At 40.9% G+C, this 21891-nt stretch overlaps 1 protein-coding gene and 1 long non-coding RNA gene across 3 annotated transcripts in view; one reads left to right on the top strand and one right to left on the bottom strand.

Annotated features, from left to right (window-relative positions):
• ROS1 (ROS proto-oncogene 1, receptor tyrosine kinase) overlaps positions 1–20670 on the top strand; it is an 82476-nt gene extending 61806 nt beyond the window's left edge. For both annotated transcript variants that reach the window (XM_081141371.1, XM_081141370.1), the window contains exons 40-44: positions 5370–5467; positions 5688–5891; positions 7216–7350; positions 14109–14272; positions 18055–20670. In XM_081141371.1, coding sequence (XP_080997497.1) covers positions 5370–5467; positions 5688–5891; positions 7216–7350; positions 14109–14272; positions 18055–18365 — 912 coding nt within the window. In that variant the 3' untranslated portion in view covers positions 18366–20670. The remainder of the gene's footprint in view (positions 1–5369; positions 5468–5687; positions 5892–7215; positions 7351–14108; positions 14273–18054) is intronic.
• Positions 290–11673, bottom strand: LOC308559102. Its single transcript, XR_013999105.1, has 3 exons — positions 11591–11673; positions 5390–5520; positions 290–1348 (listed from the first exon to the last, which is right to left on the bottom strand). It is a non-coding gene; the product is annotated as an uncharacterized lncRNA (long non-coding RNA).
• Positions 20671–21891: the final 1221 nt, after the last annotated feature.

The raw sequence follows: 21891 nt of genomic DNA, 5'->3' as shown, positions 1-21891 counted from the left end.
AAAGAATTCTTATATTTCCTTTATGTTGAATTAAGACAATTAGCACCCTGGACTTATTTCTGGCATCTTCTGGTTATTTGAGCCCACTTTCAGTATTTTACAGGAAAACAGGTCCCTCGCAGCCAGAATTATGTTTTCTGGAGAACAGAGATTGTGTGGAGTTGGAAAAGGCACATCTTTCTCTGTCCTTAATCTATATGTCTGTCGCTCTCAAAATGATGTTTCCAGTCTTTATGTCTTTACTGAGTACTGGACTTATAAGTCCCCACCCAATTGACATATCTGTTTGGATTTTTAATAGGCATCTCAAATTTATTTTGGGCAAAACCAAATTCTTGATTTCATACATTCCCCTCCATGCCATTCATCCAGCTTTTTGCTTTCTCTTTTCCTGCGACCACACTGACAAGTCCTGTCGGCTCTACAATTCTGCCCACAAAATGCAGCCCCAGCCCATCCTCTGTTCTCTCCCCAGGACCCAGAGCGGTGCCTGGCACAACGGGGACGCTGGAAATTCTGTGGAATGAGGGTCATGGGGTGACAGCACCCGGCGCACCTGCTTTAAACCTTAGGCGAGGAACACATGAGACCAAACAAGTAACTGACATTTAAGCCCATAGATTTAAAGAAGTTGATTTTCATTTCTATCAAAGAACACACCCTGTGGCTAACAAATTTAGATATGTGACAAACTGTGTTTTATATTAGAAAACACAGGAGCTTTTCACTATCTCACCCCATGCTCCCATCCCCGCGTCCCAGGCATCTACACGTTTCTCCTGGTGCTTACCTCCAGGTTCCTAAGTACCCCGCTGATGCTGCACATTGATTTGCAACCTTGGGGAAATCTACTGCCTGCCTGCTATGAACGGTGAGGGTTTAACCCTCATAGGCTTACTCAGGGACCAGCCCAAACCCCACTAGCTCCACACACAGAAAACTTTGCCCCTCATTTCCCCCCAGAGTATCACTATGTTCAGGTAAATCAGCATTGCAGGCTTATGTTACGATGGCTGCTCAGTTGCCCATTTGCAGCCGAGTACCTCAAATACGGTGGTTGTGCTTTTCCCCTTAGGCTAGCTTCATAAACGCATCTTTTCCCATTTGCTTAGTTCCCTATATACCTCAGCTTCCTCACAGAACCGTAACACTTCTCTCCATGTGGTGAGATGCATCGGAGAATCCAGCATGTCGCAGCTCTTTTCCTGGCCACTTCCCTCCTGGGGCGGGGGCGGGTGGCTGTCCTCTGGGCTGTCTACACAGCGGCTATCCCAGGGGGTTCCTTCACATGTACCCTGGTGATTTCCACGTTGGACCTTTGTTTCCTCTGTTTCATGACTTCTTTGCTCTGTTTTAGAAAGAGAAAGCATTGCCTGTGAGGCTAAATTCACCTTTTCCTTTTTATTTTTCTTTCTGAGAAAAATGTCCTTTATTCTTTCCTCACACTGGATTAACAATTTGGCTGATCCTAGGTTGAAAACCCCCTTTGATAAAAAATAAATCCACCGCATCTTTGTTTTCTAGCTTCTACAATTGCCTTTAAGGAGTCTTTTGTCACTGTGGCTCCCGCACTGGTGATCAGTGATCTGTGTTTGCCCCCTTCTCGGGAAATTTTAGGAATTTCTTATCTGTGGTACTTTTCACACAGCACAATACTCAGCCTGGAAAATTGTCCCCCTCAATTCTGGGATTTTTTTTCATATTATTTCTTTGATAATAAAAAAATCCCTTTGTTCCCTCTATTTCCTTGTTCTGGAAATCCGACAGTGAGTAACGAACAGCTTTGTTTTATCGCTTTGTTTTATTTGCTGCTCCCTTCTATTTTCCAACTCTGTCTTTCTGCTCTCAATTCTGGTATATTCCCTAAATTTTTTCATAGAATTTAAAATTTGAGTTTTACACAGACTTCATTATATATTTTGACAGCACCTTAAAATAGTTATCTGGGTATTTGTCATACGGGCAAAATCTTCTCTTCTTTTTCCCAAGATACTAATTATACTTTTAAGTAGTTCATTGCCCTGCATTGTCCTGATTTCCTCCTTTCTTCTTTGTTCTGGGATCTGTTTGTAATGTGAGATTTTCTCAAACGTTTGGCCATTTGTGGCTGGTCTTCATATTTAACAGTGAGGCCTTCATATTTGATGGCTGATTGGAACCTGTGTGTCTGTGGCAGCTTCCTTCTGGTTGTCAGGTGAGACCCCACTGTTCTGTCAGGAGTCCCCTGATAATGACAGCATTGGCTGTCTCCAGGCATGTGCCCAGCTTCACCTGAGAGGACCCTGCAGGTCTCCTGTCTGGGCAATAAAGCCTGAGCCTCAGTCCAGGGGGCCAGGGGGAGGAGGGGCTGGAGGCCTCCAGGCGCAGTGTGTGGATGCATCTTTAATTTCCCTCCCTTTTCAACCCAGTGCCTTAGTACGTTTGCTGTCTTTGAATTTAGTGGTGTTGTGGTTCAGTTCCGTGTGTGTGTGTGTGTGTGTGTGTGCAGTTTTCCTCAGAGGAAAGCCTCCAGCTGCAGTGGGGAGATCTAGGTCTAGTTATCTCTTAAACTTCTAAACTTTCCTCTTGCTCCGAGCCCTGCCCCTCACCCGGGCATTCAGAGATACTTGCTACCTCCAATTCCAGAGCCTTTGTGGGGTCCTACAGTGACAAACAGCTTCCTTCTCGCCTTCTCCCTCTGCAGGCGGTCTGCTTTCACCTCGCAGGGCTCTGCTAAATTCCCAGGCCTCCATCTGCTTTCCATGTTCCAACGTGTTTTGTTGCTCTGTGTCTATTGTCCTGATCTTTTTGCCCTGGTGAGATCATAAAAGCTTCCCCTTGACTAAAGTAAGGTTTGGGGAGAGAGTGGAACTAAAAATGTATCAATCCCCCATCTTTACCAAGAAAGTTTATCTGTAGTGTTTTTAAAGGTTTTTTTTGGAGGAAGAAAAGAGGCTGAAGATAGACTAAAAGAAAAGATAGGTCCACATTTTCCAAACTGTTCCTATGCACCCAGGGTCCTAACGGCTCTAATGATTAGTTCCCAAGTGTATTCAGTTCTCCCACTGCCTTTCCTGCCAGCTGCCCCGGAGCTTCCATGCTTGTCTCCCTTGGCCCAGCCATAAAGGACAGGGTGCTGTTAGGTGCTCAGTGCCAGAATCAAGGCCAGAGCCCTCAGCGGAACACCACAGGCTCTAAGCCCCCATCACGCTGAGTTCATCTGGGCCAGCCATCTGTCCACCGAGCGCTCAGAGGCACATTCCAGAGACACCCTTTCCCCATCCCTGTGCCGAGACCGCTGGTCTAGTCCTTCATTTTCAGGGTATCAGTTTCTGCAGCTATAAAATGAAATATTAAATTAAAAACTTACTCAGGCTACTTTTTAGCTTTGATATTCCAACACTGCATTAAGATAGAAAAGAGTAAAAACAAACGAACAAAACCAAGCTATCAAAATAATACAAATACATACCCAGGAACAATTTAATTCATCAAATCTTATGGTTCTTGCTTTTAATGAACTTGCCATGTGGTAGATAAGTCACATATAAATAACCCATTTAAGGTGGAAGTGGGAGGGCTCATTAGAGTGGAGTAGAGAATCTACTGCTGAAGCACAGAGAGAGAGGTGATTTTCATCTGAGGAGTCCTGGAGAGACTTTGTGGAGAACCAACCAAGGTGGGAGACAGAAAACTCTCTGAAGCTACACCCACATGACCTGTGAAAGGCTTTGACCAGGGATAGACCTGGATGGAGGTTCAGTATGTCCAGAGGGTTTAGCAAGGGATGATAGATGGTGGCCCAGGGCAACATCTGGAGTCAAGAAAGCCCAACAAGGGCTAATGAGGTGTCCCCACTGGTTGTCACATAGGCTGTCAGGAGCAAGTGATATTTAGAAATCCAGGCAGGCAGGCTGCATTCTGAAAAATCTGTCAGCAGAGAACAAGGCACTAGCCACCAGACTAAAGTTCAGGAACAGGGTTCTCTGTGTAGACATCTTCACAAGGAGGGTAGGTTTTACCAAGAGCAGAGCAGAGCCGCTTCACAGAGGAACTGGTAAGCAGCTGGAATACCCACGCATAGGCCGTGAGCTTGGCATCTGGTGGGCATGAACAGGACTGCAGGGGGCTGACTCTTGGGAGTCAGTTCTAGCCTAGTTATCAGACCTAGGTGTGGTTGAACAGCACCATGGCAATGCTGCGTCCCAGCATAAGTGTCAAGATTCTTCCTATTTGGGGGACAAGACATGAGCTTGCTGGGGATGCAGAGGGAGCAGCACTTAAGAGCCCCTGTCTATGAGGAACCGGTAGATTTGAAGCTTGGGAACCGCTATAGTGCCTAGTGTAGGATGCAGATGGAAATCAGGCCTAAGGAAGGCCTTCCAGGAAACAGTGATAGCAGGGATCTAGAAGAGAGGCTGAGAAAAGCAGAGCAGGTACAAAAAACTGCGGCGTCCCAGTGTGGCCCAAGCATAGACTGAGAGGAGGCACGGGGGCAGCCTGGGGCTGCCATGGCTGCCAGGGAGGCTGGCTCAGGAATCTAAGAAATCCTGCAGGCAGTGGGTCGCAACGGAATGAGCTAATTCAAACAGGAGGCTGGAGACCTGGGAAGTTGGGGATGAGTCGGGGTGATAAAGGCCTGAACCAGGGTAACTGCAGGGAAATGACAAGGGACGGAGAGCTTTTTCCATATGGTACTAATAAAAACTTCAGTTGGCTTTTATGTATGTGTGTGTGTGTGTGTGTGTGTGTGTGTGTGTGTGTGTGTGTAAATCATTGTAGCCAGTACAGACTCAATTTATTTGTGCTGGCTCTCCTAGATGTGCCCTTGAAATAAAGTCTGTATTATACGGGGCTCCTATGAGGAACAAGCTCATTGTCACAACTGACAGGATAGCGTGACACTGGGTCAATAATGAAACTGGTGAGCGCTGATTAAACTATCATTACTGCTACTTATGAGAGCAGCTACTGTTTATTAAGTGCCTTTTATATACCAGCCAGATTACATATCTTACCTGAAATCCTATCAAGTCAGAATTACTATTTCCATTTTACCTGTGAGAAAGTTGCTGAGTGAACAAAGCAAAGTGAGCCCGTTCACACAACAAGAAAGTAGCAGAACTAGGTTTCAAATCGGGGCCTGTCAGAACTAATACCGTGTTCCTAACGAAGGTCCCACATTGCCTCTGCTTACTCAATGTAGTCTTATTTAGAAAGCATATAGATGTAGCTCTTTTCCTCTTTGCTTGAATTCCTGTAACCATAACTAAAACTTTCTTTATAATATCATGTATATGTGTGCATGTAGCCACTTATACATGTATATGTATATGTGTGTTTTGTGCAAACTGGAAAAGTGCCTGTAATCTTTCTTTCATTTCTTACAGTTTCATGGTCCTTTACTCACCTTGGTTGACCTTGTAGACCTGTGTGTAGATATTTCAAAAGGCTGTGTCTACTTGGAGCAGCTGCACTTTATTCACAGGTACAGTGATGCCCTGGATACAAGTTTCTTATGGATATTGACACCATAGCCATCTGTAGTTTGGGCAAAACAGAAAATAATTAAACATTTTCATTCCTTCAAAATAGCAATAACTTCTTTTAAAACTGTCTCCTCTATAGACCTACTAGCATTACTTGTCTGATCTCTGGAACTTTATTATTATTATTATTATTATTATTAAATATGGCTTTTGCCATAGGGATCTGGCAGCTCGGAATTGCCTCGTGTCCGTGAAAGACTATAGCAGTCCATCACGGATAGTGAAGATTGGGGACTTTGGACTGGCGAGGGACATCTATAAAAATGATTACTACAGAAAGAGAGGAGAAGGACTGCTCCCTGTTCGGTGGATGGCTCCGGAAAGTTTGATGGATGGAATCTTCACAACACAGTCTGATGTATGGTGAGCTTAATAGGACCCAGAGAAACGTGGGCAAAACCATCCAAGGTCAGAGCCAAAAGGGATCTTAAAAGGTCTTCTAATCTTGTGATTTTTTATTGTTGAAAGTATTACAGGTGTCCCCCATTTTCTGCCTCCTTGTCCCCCTCCACCCTGCAGCTCAGGCCTTCCCCACACTATCGCCTGCGTCCGTGGGCTGTGCATATATGTACATAAGTTCTTTGGTTAATCTCTTCCTATCCCCCCACCCCCTCCCCTCTGAGATCTGTCAGTCTGTTCCATGCCTCTGGACCTATTTTTGTTCTGAGTTTATTTTGTTCATTAGATTCCACGTATGGGTGAGTTGATCATGTGATATTTGTCTTTCTCTGACTAGCTTATTTCGCTTAGCATAATCATCTCCAGGTCTATCCATGCTGTCACAAAGGGTAAGAGAGCCTCCTTTTTATAATTGCATAGTATTCCACTGTGTATTTGTTTTTAATGAGAAAACAGAAGACCAGAGAGATTATAATTTGCCTTAAGCTAAAGTGAAAGCTGGTGCCTAAGGTGGACTATTCCTGGGTCTCAGCAGTTTACATGCCTCCCTGCAATCAGTTTTGTGCACGTGAAATAGCTACATTTACTTCAGGTATTTTATTACTCCCCTCAAATCTAGAGGCTTTGACTGATAGGAATTGGTACCTATGAAGTCATGTCTAAGTATGTGTCTAAATGCCTACTATTTGGGGATGTTTGGTCATTAATTTATAAGTAGACTTTAAATCACTGAACTCAAAAACATTAGGGCATTGGGGAGGTTTGGAAGTCTCTTTATTATTTGAATAGGACCCCTTATTTTTGCTTTTGATGAAAACTACTCAGAATGTAAAAATTTGTTCAATAACTGGTGCTAGGCACAACTGGGGATGAGATAAAATTGGCCTCGGTGCTGCCAGTTTTCTTCATGCCTCTCTCTCCTCGTTTACTAGCCCTCAAACTCAGAAGAAAAAAAGCTGAAATGCTTTCCTGCTCACCCCTAAGTATGTCTGCGTAATGGAGGTCTGCACTCAGGTTCAGCCAGGAAGGAGGAGCAAAGTGTGTGTGTCTGTCTGTCTGTCTCCCCACTGAGCCTTCCTATCACCTCTGAGGTGTTGCTGGTAGGCAGTTGCTTGTTCTACTTTTGCTTGTGATCAACTTGCTTCTAAGTCTCCCATTTGCCTTTATGGAACCAATCATTCCAATCACAAAGGAGAACCCGTAGCCCCAAGAATATTATGTTGGAGAAACTACTGTTGTAGTTTGTTTGCAATAAGCATAATTAAAGCAAACTCTCTTATATCCTTAGGTCTTTTGGAATTCTGATTTGGGAGATTTTAACTCTTGGCCATCAGCCTTATCCAGCTCATTCTAACCTTGATGTTTTAAACTATGTGCAAACAGGAGGGAGACTGGAGCCACCAAGAAATTGTCCCGATGATCTGTAAGTTATAATTATGTTAACATAAGTACCCAAAAAACAGAAACATGTGCACATGCAATCTTATGCCTCATTGGTATGCAATTTTAAAATAAAAACTGGTCTTCGTATATTTGTATATAAAGACCAGTTTAATATAAATTGATTATAACAATTCACTAGATACACCATAGTTTCTTTTTACTTATATATACTCATGAATATTTCACTTCAAAAACAAAATTTGGAATAGTAGAATATATTTCTACTCCTGATTAAGTGAATTCTAATAAATAAATAAAAGCTCTTTGTGGTGTGTGTGTGTGTGTGTGTGTATACATTTTATTTTGGAAGATATGATTGGGCTAATATCTTAATCTGTAAATTAAAATATTCTATTAAGTAGGAATATATTGTTTAAAAGTTAGATCTCATTTGTTGGCATAGCTGATCTTGGGATATAGTACTATTAAAAATTATGGAGGTTATTATCTGTTTATGAATTTAACATGTAATGACTAAGTGTTAGGACTCTCTCAAATTGACCCCAGCCACTATTGAATTCTAATAAATTTGAGATCCTCAAAGAGTAGGTGATTTTGATCTAATTATAGAAGAAAAACAAGACAAGTTATTTTGCTGAGTACTAATCCACCTTTTTGTGAACAACCTCAGCAGAAATATTCTTGAGACTTTTCCCAAGATGTGTTTCATCCAAGAAGTTTCTGAAAGAACATGCAACAAGGATAGATTTCTCTGTTATGTGCACAACACCATGCTAAGGATTGTATGATATACAGAGGTGTTCAAAACAGGAGTGTGGCTCTTCAGCAGCTCAGAATGTGTTTTAAAAGAAAAGACACACGTGGAGCAGCTGGATAACAAGCCAACACGTAATAAAGTGCTAAACTGTGTGGTACAGGCAAGTGGAAGAGGAATTAACAGTATGCGGATACGCACCACAATTGTACTGCCTGGACTCTGCTGTGTTATTTAGAGGATTATTCAGACTGGAGCCAAAGATGATTAAAACTAGGCGCCTTGGTTGGATGTCTCTTACTGGTGAATATTTTTGTATTATTTAAATCTTCCAGCTAGAAGATTTGAATCTCTGCTTGTTTCTGGCTTAGCTTTTACAGCCTCCGGGATATTTACAGGGAGATTAGGTACACACGTACCTGAACAACTTTGGTGGCAGTGCCTAGAATATACTTCAGATATTGTAGGGGGAGATGGGAGAAATTCTGTAGGCTAGGGGTAAGAAATTACACACAATTTGAAAACCTTTGATCTAGGGTTTGAGGAAAAACCCCAGCATACCTAAGTATGACATATATTTTTATTAAATAGCAAACTAATCATTCTTTTTGCATCTTTTACATATATATCAAACATTCAGAAAATTTCCCCAGAATTTCAATCCCATGAATTTTTCATTGTGCTGTTAGAATTTTACCTGGCATAGGCACTTCAGGAATCAATCACTGAATTATACATTCCGATTGATGGACTCATTTATATTGTTTGGGGAGGAGAGAGGTGGATAATTAATTATCTATTGTGGAGCAAAAGAAATGTAGGTTTGTTGAACTTTGCTCTAATCTAAAGTTCTCCAAAAATGCTCCTGGAAGGAAGAGGACAGTGTGTGCTAGGAAAGTGCCAGGAAAAGATAATATTCTACATACTTTTATCTTGATTACTCAGTTGGCTACATTATTGCTCTAATTTTGTAAAAATACAGCTTCCATGAAACCAAATTTTCCATTGGTGGTTTTGAAGTTCATTTGAACATCAGTAATTAAACAGTAAACAGTGTCCCCTTCCAACCTTCCCTCCAAGTGCTGCATGACTCTCAGAGCCCCAGGAAGGGTTAACTCATTGCCAAGCAGGAAAACAAGCTGTGCTGGGAAATGGAGCTCTGAGCAATGCCATTCAATCTGGCCATGGCCTTAAGTTGTCATGATAAAGATTAACTACTCTCCTTAGAGTACAGAGGGAACTGATTTTTATTTGAAGCAGTTCTCTGAGATCACAGGCCCAGCTTAGAGGGTGGAAAGTCTGCGCTGAGCCAGGCTGCACCTTCTATTCACTGCTTAAATTCTCAGCACCTGGATGCACTCTGGGTCAGGCGAGCCCACAGGTAGCTATGCTGTGCTCGGCTATCAATGGAATGCAGGAGCTCAGAGCACTGCCCCTTCTCCCCAGGGCCTGGGGTGTTTGGTGGGAAGCCCAGTCGCCCGTATTCCCCTCAGCCTTCAGTTCTCACAACCACCGCAGCCCTCTCAAGGGGAAGCGGGTTCCCAGGGCAGTCTGCTTCAGGGAGAGCCCTTTGGGGTTCTCTGACAGATGTGTCACAGTGGCAACTGGAATTGCCAGAGAGTCTCAAGTGGAGGGAGCAACAGTGGGAGAACATGAGATTCACCATCTTATTTTTACCCCTTAAAAATATGTGCACCTAGATGCTAATTGAGCCTCTTGGGGATTGGCATAGTGAGGAAGGGAGTTCTTAAAACCAGTATTTTATGTGCTTTGTTTAAATACCTGTGGAAACTCACCCTTCTTAATACTGAAAGAGGCCGTGGAGTTTTTATCTGTTGAAATGTAATTGCTTCATGAATCCAAGGCCTTTACTCATAGACACTAAAAATGAACATGGTTAATGAATCTCATGCTATTTTGAAAAGAAAGATTTGAAGCAAAGAGGAGTAAAGGGTTGGCATAGTGAATGAAGGAATTTGCAGAATGAGTTATTTCAAATATGATGAGTGTGTATCTGTGTAGAGCTGGAACAACCAGCCCAGGTAGATTTTAACAACAGTAAAGTACCTGTACGTTTATTTAGACTAACATGCTTGAATATTTGTAACTATAAGTTAATGCAAGTATCTAGTGCATGATATTGAATTGTGACTAGTGCCTATTTGTAAGGAAGTACCTCTATGCCAAAGGAATAGTTGTTATTAGTTTACCCGAAAGAGGCAAGAAATGTATTTTCAGGATTAAATTCTTGAAAGCTTCATCATTTTATTCCACTGCCAGCTTACTGCTATTTAAGAGCTCACGTTGTACTCTTTTCTTTTATATGACTGTTGCTTTGTAGAGTTACTCTTTGCTTAATCTAGGGTATTTCAGTGTTCATTTGTCCCGGGATGCAGGGAGAGAAAGGTTTTGTATACCAACAGATCATATGTTTTTGCCATCAGATAATTAAGAACCATGATTAGATTCCATGTAAATTAAGTCTCTGTAGATAAAAAATAGTAATATCTGCTTAAATAAATTACATAGATTAAACAAGAGGCTGAATTTTGGAGGGTGGTGTGAGGGGGTGAGGTGCAGTGTGGCTAAGTGGCAGCTGTAAAGATGGCCTCTCCCCCCCCCACACACCCCCTTATTCCTTCTGGCTTTTTCTTTCTTTCTGTCCTAAGTAATCTCCTTTAAGTGTCTTAAAATCCTTTGTAGAATGAGGCAGGTCATAAATAAGTAAAATAAGTAAACACTTCACAATTGCAGTATGCCAATTCTTGAGAGTTTCTATCTATTTTTTGCCAATATCTTTGAAACATAACTTTATTTTTTGAGAAAGGATATGCTTCCTGTGGAGAATTATACTTTACTTTCTCTTTTCACCTCCTAAAACAACCCTTAGGCTAGTCATCAAGATTCTACTTTAACTATTACTTAAAATATTTAGCAATATTTTATTTCAAATCTAATCATTGGGATCTTTGTATCATTCCTGTTTCTAAATGCCACAGGTTATAAAGAAATATGTAAAGGATTAGGTTCTCAGTCACAATTCTAATTTTTTAAAAAATAGAGCAAAATTTGGCACTCTATATCCAGAATATAAATTCCTTGTCATAAATATGAAAAGACAACAGATCAGTACTAGAAAATAGACCTATTTCAGGTCTCTCCATAGTACTCCATACTGAGTGCTAACTCTGACCTGAGGTGCTTGTCAAGAAATGAGAGAGATGGAAGTAGAATTTACATACCACATTATAATGAAATGGAGATTATAATTCCTAAAATATATACCAGCTATTTTAAATACAATACCCATAATGATTTCCAGATCATTGTCACCTATGACTGAATATATTCTTGTCCAAACCACAGTTATCTTTCACTTAGTCTTCTTTAATAACTTTCTTACTTCCAACTTGCCTCTCTACAACCCATTTTCCACATGTAGCAGTTAGTGTAATCCTTTAAAAATATAAAAATCATGCCTGTTTAAAAACTTTCAACAGCTTACCATTGTAGCATCATAAATCCAGCTCCTGGCCTTGTCTACGAGAGCGGCATGATCTCCCTTCCTCCTCTGACCTCATCTCGTGTGCTCTCCTCAATGACGGCTCTTCAGCCACACTGGCTTTCTTTCAGATTCTACAATGTGCCAAGCTCTTTCCAAATTTAGAAATTTACACATGCTTTTCGCTCTTCTAGTGTGTTCCCTGACTCCCATCCGCACCCTACTCCCATGACTAGCATCTTATTTTCCCACAAAGTTCTTTGGCTTAAATGTCACCTCTGCAGAGGGGCCTTCTGTGAGCAACTTACCAAAAATGTTCCATCTTTATTAGATTTCACATTGTCTTCTTTAGCACTTTTTTAGAACTTGCAATTTGTAATTTGATATTTATCTGTTGATGTAGTAGTCCTAATATTTTAAATACTTCCCAATTTATGTTTCTTTATCAGTTTCTCACTCCCTGTCCCCAATTTGCCTCATAGCTCCAGGAAAAAAAAAAAGAGAGCAGGCACTTGACCTTTTTAGTAAGTCAGTAGACTTGGAAACCAAGCCTGGAGGAGGGAGGGTTATCTAGAATCCTTTAGATCCTTGTTAGTATATTAAACGCCAGTTTCGGTGACTATGGCCTACAAGTCTACATAAGGATGATCCGATAGAAAAAAGGGAGTGAGTAGAAACACCATGCCTGCTCAGCCCTGGAGAAGTGTAGGAAGAAAAGACCTTGACAGATGGAGGCAGGAGGATGAAGATGTTGGACATCTAGATCCTGCAACCTCCTCTGTAGGGTTCAGTCAGATTAGGTGTGGGCAACATCAAGGGCATGGAGCAACTGCCCAGTGCTCCCAGTGTAAGAAGATGGCAAGGAGACCATTGAGCAGGGAACCCCTCACAATTACATGGAAAGCCAGCATCATGAAGGAGGTAGAATGGCATGTCCACACAGAGAGTGTCTTAGCATGAACTTTTAATCTTCCTTTGTTTCCCACATGGTGTGATCATTTTGTTGAAAGCTAGAGATTAGGCCAAGGAGCACCCTGTGGGCATGCAGAGGAAACAGGAATGGATGCCCTGGGCCTCATCAGCAGACAGAGGACATGGCGCAGTCTCAGAACAGAGAAGGCTATGGCTAGAAAGATAAAGGGAAGACCAATTTATTGGGGAAGGGTCCAAAGATAAGGTAAAGAGATCATAGACTGCAGACAGCAGCTGGTGCCTGCAGGGTGGACCAGACCAGTCGTTGCTATGGAAGTCCGGATCATTCCACTGCGAGACCTGTGAAGTCCAAGGGACGGTGGGGTCCAAAGGATGCTTCGCTGTGCCCCTGTATGTCACACAAGACCTCACTCAGCATATATCCTGGCACCAACTTGGAGAAGAGTGCAGAAGGAGTAGAAATGGCCTAAAAACAAGAAGATGGAACTATTTTTCAGAAAGACTGAGCATTACCTACCAAGATTATTGAAAATATTGAATAGGTTTTAAACTGCATTCATTAAATGAAGCTCATTTTCTTCTGCCAGGTGGGGGCTCTGAGAAAGACCTAATTAATTACAAACAAAAGCTACATTTTTCCTGCTCCTGTGAACTGTAGTGAGATCAACTTTATCACCTTCTTACATTTACTCTGTGTATCCCTCTGAGGACACAGAGTCACACTGCCACATCCCTAGCTCTTGATTACTGCTGGTGTAATAAATGTTCAATGGATGGATGGAAGGATGGGTGGATGGATGGATGGATGGATGGATGGATGGATGGATGGATGGATGGATGGATGGATGGGTGGGTGGGTGGATGGATGGATGGATGGATGGATGGATGGATGGATGGATGGATGGGTGGATGGATGGGTGGATGGATGGATGGATGGATGGATGGATGGATGGATGGATGGACAAACGAACAAAAACTGGTTAAGAGTGCTGCACAGACATTTCTTAGACAACTAATCAAGGAAAAGATAATATTTAATCAACCAGCTATTTGCGTATGGGGAAACTGAGTCTCTTAATTCCCCATACACAAATTCATTATTGGTTTTAACCAATTCATGATTGGTTTTAATAATGAAGATTAAAACCATTAGAATTGAATCTGGTTTCTGCCTCTGGTTGTGCCACTAAATATCTGTGTAGCTTGGAGTAATCTTAGATTTTGTTTTAGGATTCAGGCATGAATGTAAAGGTTTTTAATCTTCAATAATTTTTATAGCTCTTCATTTTCTTATGTGTTAAGTGAACATTTCCCATCTACCTATCTATCTTTCTGGATTAAAAACTGTTAAAAAATGTCAGCTTTTCAAAAGAAAGGTGTTAGCTAATAAAGGTAGTAATATTGCAGACTACTATTAAATAAGAAACCAAAAGCATTGTTCTGGTTCATTTGTATTAATTATGGAAAACTGGCAATAGCTCAAATTCTTTTGCTTCTGAAATGACTTTACCTGGGCTGTGTTATCAGTAATGCTTGCCTAATGACATCCAATCACTATCTACTTTCATGTCTTTACCCACATATCCAGGTGGAATTTAATGACCCAGTGCTGGGCTCAAGAACCTGACCAAAGACCTACTTTCTGTAAAATTCAAGACCAGCTTCAGTTATTCAGAAATTTTTCCGTAAATAGTATTTCTCAATGCAGAGAAGAAGCAAGCCCCGGTGGAGTCATAAATGAAGGCTTTGAAGGTCAGTTTGAGTCTTTGTTCAAAATTTCCTGGTTTTCTCTCCATTGGGGACTGAACAGGGTTAGAATGGTCCTACTGGGGAGGTGGGCTTGGACTCTGCCTCTGTTCTCGAGCCTGTGCTCTCAGACATCAGAGACACGGCTGGGGTAAGGGAGCTGCCCACATGCTCTCCCCACTTTGTTATCAGCAGTGTGCTGCACAGCTAGAGTGAGAAAACGTTACTTATGGCTACTAGAAAAGAGACATCAATTTTATATTAACTTTATTTAGGTGCCAACTTTTGGCAGACTGAATTAAAATCCTAAATAGTGTTCAAAACCATGCAGAAACAGATATAAATATGCAGAATAATGATGCAGGAAGAGTTTAACTGGGAATATAACCAAACTTTGATAATTTAGACAGAAACAAGCAATTCTGTGCCACAGACACATAATTCTAGGAAAAGGGAAATTCTTATTCTGTTATTTACAATGCATGCAATTCCTGAAGATAAGGAAGGGTAAGAGATATAAAAATCACTAAAATTTTTATCACTGAGAGGTGACTGAAGAAAAGTGGCAGAGCAGAGACAATAGAATGAAAGGCAGGGTTTGCATATTTGTAAAGGATGGAAGTCATTGAACAGGCCCTTCTAGGTAAGCCTACACTTACTTACCTTTCTAATTAAAGAGAATATGTTTAATAAGCATTTGCTGCTTTGCAGACTGGTGGGCATATTTAGCAAAGCAGTGTGATGCCTGTCTTCATTGTTATTGTTGGACACATAAGAAGATGAGAAAGCCATGGAAGGACTTTTTTGGGGGGGAAAAAAGGGTATTAGGATTACAGGGAGCAATAACACCATGCCTATCCCATGGTCCTACTGACCTAATAGGGTGGAGAGGGGATAGAGAGAGAAGTAACATATCTGGGCATCTAGTAAAAATATCCCAGTGACTTCATCCAAACATTTGTGTAAACATCACCTCATCAGTCCCAGAAAGTTCTACAGGAAACAAATCTAAATGCTCCTCTGCTGTTCTAAACATAGCAAGTCAGCCGGCATATGTCTCGTCTGTTAATACCCTGTTTTACTTGGAAGTCTTTATTTTAATATTTCCCTCTTAAAGAGAGGGTTGCTGAGTACATGCTGTCTTTGTTCAGGATCTCTCTTTTAAAGTTTGACCTGCAGGCTTTCTATTCAGTAGTTTTTAAGCAAAAATAAATGAACACACCCCCCCCCCCACCTGCCCCACTGCACGTCTCTTTATGCAATAAGATGTACTGATTGCTGAAAGCTTGCCAGGGTCAAGTTACTAAATATTGCTCTAAGTATCACGAACCAACATAATAGTTAGCTAATGATTTTTCTTTGACATATGGCTCCAGAATTTGTATAAAGCATTTATTTGCCTTATATAAAAGGGTTTGTTTTTTTTTTTACAAATAACTCAATGTTGTTAAAATTGGCAAAAAATTTTTAAAATAATGTTTCATTAGAAAGTTTCCCAATATGTTATTTAATGGAATAAAAATATGGATAGACTTATATTGTAGATTTAAGTTTTTGTTGAAATTCTAAACCTTTCTTTAGCTTAATTTCTTTTCTTTTTTTAAAAAAATGTTTTTATTGTTATTTTTAGAGAGAGAGGAAGGGAGATGTATAGAGAGACAGAAACATTGATGAGAGAGAGACATGGATTGGCTGCCTCCTCCACGCCCCCTACTGGGGATTGAGTCCTCAACCTGGGTATGTGCCCTGACGGGGAATTGAACCCAGGACCTCTTGGTTCATGGGTTGACACTAAACCACTGAGCAACACCAGCTGGGCTAGCCTAATTTCTTTAAGCCCTTTAAGAACAACGTAATTTCCTCAATAATCTGGGCCACTGGACTACTTAAAGTCAAATATCTTCTTTCTTTTGCTCCCTTTTTGATAGTTTCTATTGATATGATCATATATAGCAATTTAATCTTATGAGTTTCTCAATGGCAATTAGTACATGTTGATAATAATCATAAAATTTAGATCCTTCCATAGATATTTAGCACTTTCACCCTAATCACACCTGGCATTTGATAAAGTTATATCTATGGGGAAGTTATTTTACAAAACACTATTTGACTATGTGGTTTGAAATAAGCTATGATGATGTTTGAACAATGAAGAGGAACATAGGATGATGCCAAAGAGCTTGTGAGCCTGCAGCTGAGCCATCCTGTTCGTCATCAGTGGGGAGGGTCTGCCAAAAAAATGAGCTCATAATAATACAGAGTAGGAGCAGTAGTTCATATGCTCTTGTAATAAAATAAGCTTTGCATCAGGTATGATACTTGATAAATAGGTAGATCCATTAAACCCCAATGGGAAAAAATAGATACCATGATGCTTCCCTTAGTCCTTTGACATTTTCTCATATTTCAGTTTAAATTCATTTCAAATAAATCCAACCTGGATGTACATCAGGGCTAAGTGCAGAAGGCTGGCAGCTCAGCAGGCCTCACCCTCACATTTGGATGCTCTCATGTTGGAAGGATGAGTAGGAGAAAGGGAAGGACCATCATCTAGCTGCTGAAATAGTTCTGAATTTTCAAATATACTGTATGAAAGAGCAGTAATATTTCTGATTATAATTTTTTTATCCCGGTACTAATACCCAGAGGTTGGGAAGTGTTGATAAAAAAATTCCCACAATATGCATGTGTGTGTTTATCTTGTATTGTGCGTTTATCTTTTTGATTGCCTAGGATATTGTGAAATGTTCCAGAAGCTCTATTACTAGGTTTCACCAAGAGTTCTTATACTTTCCTATGTAAGAAGGTCAGCCTGTAAGCAGGGAAAGACAAAATAATAGGAGCATAATTGTTAAGAAGCTCAGTTACCCTCTGGCTGTCCATTTTCCTGCTGCCACGCTGACATCACGCACGTGTGTCTGAGTCTTGCTTCTCAAGGCTCCTGTAGGGCACACTGCCCACCCGCGTGGGTCCTCCTCACACAGCACAGCAACTGCACCTTTCCCTTGGGGAGGGAGAATGAGAGGACACAGGCTTGAGCCAGATAGTCCGGGTTCCAATTCCAGCTGTGCTACGTGACTTTGGGCAAATTATTCAACCCCTCTGTGCCTCAATTTCCTCATCTGTTAAATGGGGATCATACTTGTATTTACCTAATAGAAGAATATGTTACTATATGTATATAGCTTAGAGTAGGACCTGATATATGGGAAGTACTCTATGAGCATTAACAATAATTTTTATTATTAATAGTATGTATCATGTCATTTTCCTTCTACCACCATTCTGCCATCGGAACTTGTCAGGCCTGTGTTCATGTCCTATTAGCCTTTTGAGGTCAGAAGCCTGCTAGTTTTAAATTTGCCAATACTGTTGATGGTTTCATATGCTACTTGTCCCAGGGGACGTCTGAGGAGGGCCAGCCATTGGCTACCTAGCTGTTCCTCAGTCCACACCCAGCGCTCTCCTGCCTCAGGACCCTGGTTCTTACTGTTCTCTCTCCCTTGAATCTTCTCCCTAAAACAGCCACATGGTGAATTCTCTCACTTCATTCAGGTCTCTGCTTGAATTTTGCCTCATGAGAGGGGACCTTGGTAACACCTCATCTAAAATAACAGCCCCTCTCCCACAATTCCTTTCTTGCCCCCTTTTCTGCCAAATTTTCCTTCATAAATGTTTGCTGAACCAAAGTATAAGGTTGGTGTTCTTATAATTCTCATTCTGCCTGTATATTACAAATAAAGGAAATCAAACAGATGCTAGAATAACTTATATTTTTTGCACAGATGAAGATGGCAACGTGGTTTGTTTGAACTTAGATGACAGTGTGCCAATTGCTTTAATGGAAACCAAGAACCAAGAAGGGTTAAACTATATGGTACTTGCTACAGAATGCAGCCAAGGTGAAGATAACTCTGAGGGTCCTCTAGCCTCCAAGGAATCTGAATCTTGTGGTCTGAGGAAAGAAGAGAAGGAACCACATGCAGACAAAGGCATCTGCCAAGAAAAACAAGTGGCTTACTGCCCTCCTGGCAAGGCTGAAGGCCTGAACTATGCCTGTCTCACTCACAGTGGACATGGAGATGGGTCTGATTAATAACTCGGTTTGGGAAATGCGGAATTGAGATTAAGTAATTACTGAAAGGAAACCCTAGTAGAATGATAGATGCTGTGGTGGTCTCTGACTCTGAATTATCACTGGAAGTTTCCTGGATTCTAATCTTGGTTCTGAGAGCCACTTGGTTTTAGTTCTGACAATCCATTTACCAACTGTCTACACTTCAGCAAGATTCGAAGGTGTACCACTGAGCACTTGGAAAGCTTAGGAAGACCCATGAGTCTGGAAGGGAAACTGCTCCCTCTTACCCTTGGGGTCACTTAGACCATTGCCCACCCTTCAGTCTGGACTATAACAGAAACATCTTGGTCAGATGGTTAGAGACAAAGTAGGTACTTTCAAAGACTTGAAGGAGGGGACTGAGAAGCATGCTCAGGTGCCCAAATGAACTACAGATTATCCCAAATAAATAAACAACTCTACACATCCCAAAGGAACCTGCACCTATGACATAAGAAATCATTTGAAAAGTTACTGCTATAATAAAATACTGTCTTTGATGACTATCCTAAAATATTTTAATATTGGAGGTTTTGAAATAATAAAAATAGGACCATGAAGATGTCTAAATCCTAAAGCTTAGCATTGGGTTGTATAAAAATTGCTCTGTGACTTCTGTGCTGTCATGGATATTAGCTAATATAAAGACAGTTTTTATTTTCCATATCTATTTTATATATACAGTACTTAAGGTTATATTTAGTATCAAATTGTCCTTAAAATTAAATATAAATGATAACACAATGCTAATTCAAGCTCTGTGATTTTTTTAGCAACTACATGAAATAATAAATACCTAAATGAGAACTATTTAAAATATTCTTCAGTGAAACACTCTAATTTAAAGGCAATCTTTTTTTTTTCCAGCTGCCATTTAAATCTGAAGTCTTAACTGCCCTAGTAGCAACACTAATGAAGGCTTTCTGGGTCTTACACAGTTGCAGTATACAGGATGTTTGCTAGATATAGAGAAGAACATGTTTATTACAACATTTGCTAAAATCTACCTTGGGAGAAGACCCATGGATTTTGTTCTGAGCATTCTGAGGGCTGTGGGCTGCACATGGGCGGTCCCACGGAGTGGTAGCTGTGTCCATGTCCCCTGCGAATCAGTGTGCAGTGAAGTCTCTGTTGTCATGGCTCTGGATGCATGTTTAGATGCATGGCCCTTTTCTGCCTTGGATAATTTAGTTCATTTTTAAACTCGCCTTCACACATGGTTGGCTGATGGGGAGGAACACAGGGAAGTCCATGTGTTCTGTGGTGAACAGCCTCCAAGTACAGGTCCAGGGTTTGTGGCCACATCTGCTGTTCCGCTGAACAAGGCAGAATGTTTGCTCTGATCTTCGGAACCTCTAATGGGCATTTATCATTCTTTGTGGTAGCCCAGCAAATGACACTGCTCCCCGAGTTAGGGTGCTCCTCCACCTTCATCCCCGGGGGGAAGCGGGGTCCCATTTGCTCCTCCAGGATCTCTTGCAGCAAGAGGGCAGGTATGTGACCTGCCCCCCACCACAGGCTCCTAAGTGAGAGCTAAGGATGCAAAGAAACAGGGATCACAGAGAGTCTTTCCTGGTGACGGTGGCAACTGCAGTGGATCTGGCACAGCTGCAGGGTCCAGGGCCAGGAGGGTTGGCAGAGCAAGTCTAGAGCCTGGTTCCTCTGGCAGCTTGGGTAACCAGACTGACCGGCTCTGCTGTCTGTTTCCAGCCATTGCTCCTGGCTCCATAGCCCCCAGTCTGCGATTCTGTCAGTATCCCCTACATCCTTTTAATAAATGTTAAGTCAGCCAGAGTCACTTTCCCTTGCTTGCAACCAGGGCTTTTGCTCTGCCAGTGCCATGGGCTTTTATTTTGAAAAACACAAAAGCATCAGAAATGTATAGAAGAATTGGGTTTTCAGTACAATACATTTCATTTGCATCACAATTTGAACAGTAAAGAAATATATAGAATATCTGAGGGGAACAGCCCCTAAAATATCATGTTTCAACTAAAATATAAGTACAAATTAGTAGTCTTTTTTATAATTCATATTGAATAATATTGGTAGAAATATCTAATGCAAAATAAAAATAGACAATGGTTAAAATTTCAGGTAAAATTTATTATGTGTAATAGTAATTGATAAAATACAAATGGCTGGTATTATTAAAAACTATTTAATTCTGTAAAAGTTAGATTTTGTAAGTAAGAAGAAAAATTTGGTAGTGCTCCAGTAGCACTTGTTGAAATGTGTTTCTCACTAAAATTTAACAGAAATATAAAATCTTATTGATGAATCTTTTATCTGAAAGATCTTATCTGGGAATATTAGACTTGGGGGAAATAATGGCTTGGGTAAATGAAAACAAAACAATGCAAAAGCCTATTGCTAAATCAAATCTTTATTTTAAATTGTTCAAGGATAAATAATAATCCATAACGAAAGTATTCAAGTTGAAAATGAAAAACATTGTTCATGATTTAACATGGCCAACTGAACAGAGATTTACCTAGGTGAAACTAATGTTGATATAATTCTGATGAAGACGCTTTACTGGAAACATCTTGAGTAAAGAGCCTGTCCATGGCCCCAGATCCACGCTGTGCTGCTCACCCACGCTGGTTTTCCCTGGCCTGTTGGAATCTCCTCACCTGTTCTTTTCTGCTTATCTAAACCCCACTCATCCTGTAAGATCAGCACATACCCCAGTTTTTCGGAAGGGCTTGTCCCTAACTCCCTCCTCTTTCCTTCTCAGAATTACCGCTGCCTGTCTTGTCATCACATCTCATTCAGCAGTAACCGCATGTAATCCTGTCCTATTTCTATATAGCTTACCTACTTAAGCAAAGTGCAAGCTTTCTGAAGATAGTGTGGTGACTTTTAACCCTCTGTATCTTCTCTAAGCCAAAGTAGATATTCATGTTTAATGGATTAATTGGCTGATTTTCTCATCACCATTTTCCAACACATTTCACAACATGTCCTCACTTGTAGCTCATAAGGGATGCCAGAAAATTGGTATAATGCCAATAGGGACTCAAGAAGATTATTCTGATGCTGAGTTATCTCCCAGGACCCAGATAGACAAATTATAGAAGTTAGGGGACTGCTTTGAGCTTCAGATCAGACTTCGGTGGGGCCTGAAATTCTGGAAGCCCCTGAAATGGTGGTGAATGTATGCTAAAGGGGCAAAAAGTTATTTTATCATTATCAGCCTTCTCTCTGTCTCAAACCCACCTTTTATGCTCATAATGGCTTTCATGGATATGGGATAAATTTTAAGGTGTCCTTGTCTTCTCTTTGACCTTCTCTTCTTGGTAAAAGGAAGCCAGTTCAACTTTGCATTTTGCAGTCAGTTAGGGCCATGTGATATCCCAATCAGATGACCTATCCCAATCCTTACGGGCTTCTTTACAACCAGAAGAATCAAGGTGTCAAAATATACCACCCAAACTCTATTATAAATATTTTAGGATATTTTCTTCCAGCTGTTTGTTTGTTTGTTTTCATGCCAAATGTG

The sequence above is a fragment of the Miniopterus schreibersii genome (assembly GCF_964146895.1).
Source record: "Miniopterus schreibersii genome assembly, chromosome: 6".
Lineage (NCBI taxonomy): Eukaryota > Metazoa > Chordata > Mammalia > Chiroptera > Miniopteridae > Miniopterus > Miniopterus schreibersii.
Note: the sequence above shows the minus strand (reverse complement) of the source record. Positions and strands in the feature narration are given on the sequence as shown.